The sequence below is a fragment of the Enoplosus armatus genome, unplaced genomic scaffold (assembly GCF_043641665.1).
Source record: "Enoplosus armatus isolate fEnoArm2 unplaced genomic scaffold, fEnoArm2.hap1 Scaffold_83, whole genome shotgun sequence".
Classification (NCBI taxonomy): Eukaryota; Metazoa; Chordata; class Actinopteri; order Centrarchiformes; family Enoplosidae; genus Enoplosus; species Enoplosus armatus.
The window spans coordinates 24956-33389 of record NW_027261275.1 but is presented as its reverse complement, the minus strand read 5'-3'; the positions used below and the strand labels follow the sequence as shown (position 1 = coordinate 33389).

General features: G+C 43.3%; 1 protein-coding gene across 1 annotated transcript; it reads left to right on the top strand.

The window, feature by feature from the left end:
- The first annotated feature begins 123 nt into the window (after positions 1-123).
- Positions 124-7040, top strand: LOC139307319 (proteasome subunit alpha type-3). Its single transcript, XM_070931134.1, has 11 exons — positions 124-197; positions 1230-1312; positions 1639-1762; positions 3189-3290; positions 3617-3690; positions 4913-4985; positions 5265-5330; positions 5574-5620; positions 5759-5826; positions 6699-6763; positions 6874-7040. The coding sequence occupies exons 1-11, from the start codon at positions 177-179 to the stop codon at positions 6916-6918; spliced, it is 768 nt and encodes a 255-aa protein (XP_070787235.1). The 5' UTR covers positions 124-176; the 3' UTR covers positions 6919-7040.
- Positions 7041-8434: the final 1394 nt, after the last annotated feature.

Below are 8434 nucleotides of genomic sequence, written 5' to 3'. Positions count from 1 at the left end.
GTTAGAGGGATTTTTGAAACTCGGTGTTGTCATCGTTTCATTTGTCGTCAATGCGGCCTTTAATGTGAAGGCTGTAACAGGAAGCTCGTGGATGAATGCGATGACATTGACAGTGTGATGCAGCGCAGGAGCAGAGGGCTGAAAGCTGTTCCACAGGATCCACAGCTTGTGTTAAAATGAGCTCCATCGGGACCGGGGTGAGTGTTTCACTGTTACTTTGAGCCGAATCTTCACTTGAACTTCACTCTGACGGTTTCCGCGTCACATTTTCATCCAGTTCACAGGGAAAGAATCCACGTTTATACTGAAAACCATTCATAGTAAGATAATAACCAGTAGCCCGCTAGCTAGCTAGCGTGTTAGCCTGCTGAGTCACAACGAGGCCTGCTAGCTGAAGCTAAACTGAAATTGAAAGTATATAGTACAGAGCCGTACGTTTTACTTTAATTTAAATTCAGTTTGCAGTGAACATTTTACAACTAACAGAAATAAATGAAAAACCCATTGTAGCGCCGTTACAGACTTCGTCACTTTAGTAATATAATTACTTAATTCAGTGATATTGACGTGAAGGCAGAGTCTGTGCTAACAGTTTGCTCCGGTACATGCCAAACTCCCTTTAGAACACATCAGATTTAAGTTGTCTCGCGTGTCAGCTGAAGTTCGCTCTCTGAAGAAGAACATTTCGTTCTTTTTGTGAACCATTTTAAGTGTCTTGATTGAACCGGGGATCCCTTGATTGAGTAAACAGTTTAAATCAGAAGAAGTCACGTTAGAGCTTGAACATCCGTCTTGCGCTGCTCTCAGTTGAACACTGTGGGGGATGAGATATAATGTGAAGTTTAGTGACAGTGGATTGTAACTTGTGCTGCACCTAAGGTGAAAGTGAATTTTACAGAACAGAGCACATGAAAACAGCCATCCCCCACAATAGCTGCCACGAGTCCGCTGAAAACACATTAGACACGTTAATCTAAAATTACATTTCTAAATTAAAGTGTTTGATGTGGTGGCCAGATATTCCTTACTTTGTCTATTAATTTGAAAAACGAAACCCATTAACTCATAAACTCCTTCACATTCATTTACTCTTTAATTTGAATTGAATCCTTAAAGGATGAATTTAATGGATAAATTAATAGATTATGTCAAAGCCCTATCTGTTTAATCTGTGAACATGTTAACATAACGTCTGTCTCCACCCGTGTGTGTGTGTGTGTGTCCTGCAGTATGACCTGTCGGCCTCCACCTTCTCTCCAGATGGCCGAGTGTTTCAGGTGGAATACGCCATGAAGGCTGTGGAGAACAGCAGGTTAGCAGAAACTACTCCCTCAGTTTGTGTTCACAGTAAACTCACTGTGGCACAAGTCACATGACAGAGGTGACCAATCAGCTGACAGTGTTCCCGGTGAATGAGGCAGTACTTTGCCTTTTGAGGGAATGTATGAAGGGATTCTTAGTGGGTGAAGATATAAACATTGGCGTCTCTCCCTTTTAATGTCTCCGGCTGTATCAGACTACAGAAATTCATTCTTCAGTGAAACTCTGTTTGGGAGAATTTTTTCTTTTTCAAACTGTGGTTTCACCTGAATGCACCACTGTGGCAGACTGTATCAAACTGTGTGTGTGTGTGTTCAGCACGGCCATTGCGATCCGCTGTAAGGACGGTGTCGTGTTCGGGGTGGAGAAGCTTGTTCTGTCCAAATTGTATGAGGAGGGCTCCAACAAACGCATCTTCAACATCGACAGACACGTCGGCATGGTAACCCCCCACACACACACACACACACACACTCTCACACACAGCAGCTCTCTGAGGGCATGCGTGTCCTACAGGTTATAACCATGGTAATGGAAACCATTGAGTAGGAGGTGCTGTATCCCAGCATGGCTGCTGTCTGAAACAGGAGGTTGAACATAGTGTTAACATCTGTACGTGTCTGAGTAGAAGAAAACTCATCTAAAAGAATACATTCGAAAATGAATGGAAGTATGTAGATTTTGAATAATAGAAATAAATAGAAGTTCTTCAAATGAAATCAAAGGTTAGTACGCTTGGGTACATGTTTACACCAGCAGCAGCAGATTTCAGATTCACATATTTTGGGGATTTATAATATGACTGAAATTCAAACAAACAATAGAAGGTGTTTTCATGAATTTGGTTTTGTGTATAAAATATTAGACCCCGGACTGCTGAGCAGCTGAAGTCGTGTTTCAAGCATGAATGTCTCTTTGAAAACGTCGACAGTCTGTGTACTTTTAAAAGAGCAGGCGATGTGACAGTGTTAAAGACCTGTTGCATGTATCACATTCAAAATGAGTGAAACTAAACATTTCAGTTTGAACATTAAATGTCTTCGTGTTGTATTCGGTGGACTATAGATGAACGGGATCTGCAAATTCTTGCATTCTGGTTTTATTTAGGGTTTGATCCCCGGCACAGATAGTTGTGATGTTTAACTTCAACAGTGGTAAAAATACACAACGATTATAAGTCCTGAAACCATGTACAGGACTTAGAACCACATGTGACTGCGACACTATGTTTATCTCTGAAACCAGATTGATGAGTTTCTGACTCTAGGACAGTTTGGAAGATGGCTGATAGTTGTGAAGATGTTCTGCAGTGGGAATACATGTGCAGACATCCAGACCTGAAGGAGAACTCCTGTGGAAATGGAGAGATTAAAGAGAGCAACCCTAACCCTTTAAAGAACAGAACAGAACAGTCTAGTTTATCCTCCTGCTGTCGATAGCTTGAAGTGCCTCCAACAACAGACCTGTAGGCTGGACTGAGAGGTACGGTTAAAGGAGGGCACAGGAGTCCGGGGCAGATCCTGAGTGAAGTTAATGTTGCTGGACTTTAGTTCTGTGTCATTTGCTCCTGAGTGGATCTGTCTTGAACCCTCAGCTCATCATAAGGTGCATGTTTATCACTGAGGGCACCACCACATTAGTTATTACTGGGCGAGTTCTCCTTCAGAGCGACAGGAAGAGATGAACATGACCTCACACATACAGCCCCCCCAGATGCAACTTTTATACAGACGTTTTATTTTTAGATGGTCAGAGAGTTTAATATCTGTTGATGGATGAATGTAAGTAAATGAAGACTCTCTGTCTCTCCCCATCTGACTGTCTCTCTCTGTCTGTCTCTGTCTCTCCCCGTCTGTCTCTCTCTCCAGGCAGTAGCGGGCCTGTTGGCTGATGCTCGCTCGCTCGCTGATGTTGCCAGAGAAGAAGCCTCCAGCTTCAGATCAAACTACGGACATGACATCCCATTAAAGGTTTGCATGGCCATACTTGTGAGGACCCTCATTGACATAATGCACTCCCTGACCCCTAACTCTAATCTAGACCAGGTTCTAACCTGACCCGTAAAATTAGGTGGTCCTCACTGAAGGGCCTCACTTGAGATATAATAAGCACCTGCTGTTTATTATTGAATTACGCAAAACCTTCGCCTGTACACACTGATCTGAATTCAGTGCTTCAGAAGCCATGAAGATGTTGGAGGGTCTGAACTTGACTGTCGTGTTGTAGTTTTTCTCTTTCAGGACACACAGGAAGTGTTTGTGTGATGCTAAGATAACAGTGTTTCCTGTTGTTGCAGCACCTGTCAGACCGAGTGGCTATGTACGTCCACGCCTACACACTGTACAGCGCCGTGCGGCCGTTTGGCTGCAGGTGAGTTGTTGTCTATGTATTGTTGTTGTTGTCTTGCCGTTCTTGTTGTTGTCCTGTCATTGTTGTTGTTGTCGTTGATGTCTTGGCGTTGATGTCTTGGCTTTGTTGTCTTGTTGTTGATGTCTTGACGTCCTTGTTGTTGTCGTTGATGTCTTGGCTTTGTTGTCTTGTTGTTGATGTCTTGACGTCCTTGTTGTTGTCGTTGATGTCTTGGTGTTGTTGTCTTAACGTTCTTGTTGTTGTCGTTGATGTCTTGGCGTTGATGTCTTGGCGTTCTTGTTGTCGTTGATGTCTTGTTGATGTCTTGACGTCCTTGTTGTTGTCGTTGATGTCTTGGCTTTGTTGTCTTGTTGTTGATGTCTTGACATCCTTGTTGTTGTTGTTGATGTCTTGGCGTTGTTGTCTTGACGTTCTTGTTGTCGTTGATGTCTTGTCGTTGATGTCTTGGCGTTGATGTCTTGGCGTTCTTGTTGTTGTCTTGGCGTTGATGTCTTGGCGTTGATGTTGTCTTGGCGTTGTCTTGGCGTTGTCTTGGCGTTGATGTCTTGGCGTTGATGTCTTGACGTTGATGTCTTGACGTTGATGTCTTGACGTTGTTGTTGTTGTTGTCTTGGCGTTGATGTCTTGGTGTTGATGTCTTGGCGTTGATGTCTTGGCGTTGATGTCTTGGCGTTCTTGTTGTTGTCGTTGATGTCTTGGCTTTGTTGTCTTGGCGTTGATGTCTTGGCGTTGTTGTCTTGACGTTCTTGTTGTTGGCGTTGATGTCTTGACGTTCTTGTTGTTGTCTTGGCGTTGATGTCTTGACGTTCTTGTTGATGTCGTTGATGTCTTGGCTTTGTTGTCTTGGCGTTGAAGTCTTGACGTTGAAGTCTTGACGTTCTTGTTGTCGTTGATGTCTTGTCATTGTCGTTTTGATATCTTGTCATTGTCGTTTTGATGTCTTGTTGACGTCTTGACGTTGATGTCTTGTTGATGTTGTCTTGACGTTCTTGTTGTTGTCGACGTCTTTGTCGTTGATGTCTTGACGTTGTTGTCTTGACGTTCTTGTTGTTGTCGTCGATGTATTGTTGTCGTTGTTGATGTCTTGACGTTCTTGTTATTGTAGATGTCCTGTTGTCGTTGTTGTTGTCTTGTCGTTGTTGATGTTGTCTTGTCATTGTTGTTGATGTCTTGACGTTCTTGTTGATGTTGTCGTTGATGTCTTGTCGTTCTCTCTCTACAGTTTCATCTTGGGCTCGTACGACAAAGACGATGGTCCTCAGCTCTACATGGTCGACCCGTCCGGCATCTCATACGTGAGTCACTCAGACACACAACAGACACTTTGAGAAGATGTCAGGACTCTGAGTTTCTGTGCTGTTGGACAACAAAACATGTTTTGTCCCAGACTGTTGTCATGGTGACATGAGGCTGCACAGACTGATTTCAGACCAGGTGTACTGATTACAAGATTATCACACTATAACAATAAAATCATGGGATTATCGCTGTGGGTCAGATTGTAAATGAGTCCGCCACTGAACCGAGTCCGAGTTCCCGTCAGTCCAGTAACCAGACTGTGTTTTTGTGTCCAGGGTTATTGGGGCTGTGCCATCGGGAAAGCAAAACAAGCCGCCAAGACGGAGATCGAAAAGCTGCAGGTGAGTCTGAATCTTTACACCCAGACTAGAGCTGCAACGATTAGCCACTGGAAAGAAAACACATTTTTAAAGCAGAAATCCCAAATGTTTTTCACTGTGATTCATCGATGAATGCAGAAAATAATGGCAGATTAATCAATAATGAAAATAATGGTGGGTTGCAGCTCTTATCCAGTTGAGTGGGTCTGAAACTAGACCAGGTCTGGATGTTGAGCCTGCTGTAACTATGTGTTTGCCTGTCAGATGAAGGAGATGACGTGCAGGGAGCTGGTCAAAGAAGTCGCCAAAATGTGAGTGAACTGCAGTGAAGAGGCGTTCAGAGGGCCTCCGTCTGCTGCCTTCAATGTTAAACCTACACCTCAGTGTCATCTGGATCAGCCTGAATAAGACGAGAGTGTAACAGTGTCCTCTCTGTCCCTGCTGCCCAGAATCTACATTGTTCATGACGAGGTGAAGGACAAAGCCTTCGAGTTGGAGCTCAGCTGGGTCGGAGAAGGTAAGAACCGACCAATCAGGGCTCTGCTTTTCTTCTTCTGCTGCTGCTTTGTCTGTCTGCTCAGTCTTCACTTCCTGTTTACCTGCAGAAATCAGCCGTTTTATTAATAGACACTTTTTTCTTTGTAAAACTGCGTGTTAAAGGAGGAAGAACAAAATGAACATCCTCAGCTGTTCACACAGTCTGATCAAACTGATCAATGAAGTCGATCAATTTGATCTGGTCAGCAGGGAGGGATGATGAGTCGGAGAGGTTTCACTCACTGGCTGAACTCCTGTGATGTCACTTACTCTTGGCTCCTTGACCAATCCCTGAGCTGAACACACACAAAGACACCTGCCTTTCTCTTTTTGATCTAAGCTGAAATCAGTTTAAACTAAACTTTATTTACGAAGTCAGAACAGTCAAAAGTTTGAAAAATAAAGTTGCGTTCAGGAAATAGCTGCACATTTACAGCAGAGACCGAAACTAAAAAGGTCCAAATAAAATTAAAACACCACATGATGATCAGCTTAAAATGTTGATTACTAAAAGATTTATTACCAGAGCATCGCTTCTTTTTATTCATATTTCAAATCGCTGCACATCATCAGCACAAAGTGAAAACTGAGTTTTAACATTTAGACGACTTCCTGCGTCCGAAGTCTGGTTCTGTCAGCGCCTGAAAACACCTGCAGGTTTGATGTTTATGACGTCATGTTGTTAAAACAGGCAGAACACTTTACTACACAAGAACATCAGTGGGTTCAACCTGAACAGGTAAACCAGCGCACTGTTCATCATGACCAGTAAACAGTCTTCCCCTTCCCTGCTGATGCTCGTGTTGCCATGGTGACACCTATGACTCTCCTCCTGTCTGTCTCCTCCCTCAGTCACAAACGGACGACACGAACTGGTACCCAGAGACGTCAGAGAGGAAGCTGAGAAATACGCCAAGGTGAGCAGGACGGACACACACACACACACACACACACACACACACACACACACACACACACACACACACACAGCTTTAGCCAGCTGATCTCATGTTTTTGTGTCTTTCAGGATTCTCTGGAGGAGGAGGATGACTCCGATGAAGACAACATGTAAACTGCTGATGGCTCACACATCACATTATTTTTTATGTTTTATAGTTCATGAACATTCATGTTGGTTGTTTTGCTTTTGGTTTGATGAATTTCAGCTTTGAAAATAAAAGTCAAAGAAAATAAGTTTCTGTCTGCTGTGTTTTTCCTCCTGACTCCCAGTCAGCTGATTATTAACTGTAAATATAAATCACTGACAGACAGGAGTTTAGACACCAACACTGAATAATTTGTGAAAGTTTGGAAGTAAGTTTGTTGCTGAGAGATGAAAGCAGCAGCAACATGTATATTAAAGTTTACTGAGCACAAGCTTCTAAATTCTTACAAATCAGTTTTCCTGCACATAAGCAACACTTCTTATTATATTAGCGATTAGTGATCATCTCAGTGAGATGGTTGCCACACTCACAGACAGCTGTCGGTGTGAACGGACCGTGACAGGCAGCCATCACTGTGCTCACTCTGCATTTGTTGTTTAGAAATAACCTCCACATTCTCACAGAGGAAGATGACATATATGGCTTTATCGTCACTCTTCCTGTTACGTAAAAGCGCCGATGTGCCCGCCCACTCCTGCTCTTAACAAACGGCGCCATAAACAGACTGTCTTCAAATAGAACCGATATTTGTTCCCGTGATTCTCCTTAAAATGTGTATTTATCGTCTGACTTTCATCTGTATGCTTCTGTTCAGGTCGTTTACTGAATGTGTCGTAAAAACTTCAGTCGAGCGGTTTGTTGTAGAACCTGTTTCAACACAATCCCTGATATGTGACGTTGTCTCGCAGATGGAAACCGCATCGCCAAACTTCATTTAAAAAAACTGTATACTAAATATTTACAGCGGTCATCAGCGAGTTACTGATGTAATAGCACAAAAAACATGACCTTTCGCAAAGCCACAATAGCACCTCTTAAACTCGGCATACCTGTCATGCGACAAGCAGTGCGTATATAAATGCAAATTAAACTTTTGTACAGTATTAGACCTCTCTTTCCGGTCATTTCGGTCAAATAGTTTTCGCATAGGAACGCGGGGGCAAACCATGCAAACCGGTGTAGTTGTTTAGATTTTATGTAGATTAACAGATGCTTATGAGAAAATATATTATAAATTATGATGGTTTCCAACATATAATTAACTTTTATAAACAAGGCGATGTTAACTCTTAAGATTTTTGAATGGAGTTTGGTGTGCAGATCGTCAGCACGTATTAGGGCAGGGCTTCCTTGAGTGTCGGTACAGACAAGGAAGCCCACTCAGCCTATAGTGACGCGCCGCTGCTGGGATCAAACCGCGCGAGGCCAATCGCGATCTCCAGTGGCTGGTTTTTCTTTTGAACTCACCACTGATTGGACAATTACACACCAGATGCCGTCATTTCCCTCGTGGCGCCGCTTTCGTATCGACCAATAGTGACGCCAGAAGAAGTATGTCCTATTACAATCGAAGAATCGCTCGACCAATCAGATTTCTCCGTTGTCACCATCGCTGACACGCCAGCCAATCGCGTGCCGGGA

Coding starts and splice junctions, on each gene's coding strand:
- LOC139307319 (XM_070931134.1), top strand. CDS start 177: ATGAGCTCCATCGGGACCGGG. Junction 1,313..1,638: donor AAGGCTGTGGAGAACAGCAG/GTTAGCAGAAAC, acceptor GTGTGTGTTCAG/CACGGCCATTGCGATCCGCT. Junction 3,291..3,616: donor GACATGACATCCCATTAAAG/GTTTGCATGGCC, acceptor CTGTTGTTGCAG/CACCTGTCAGACCGAGTGGC.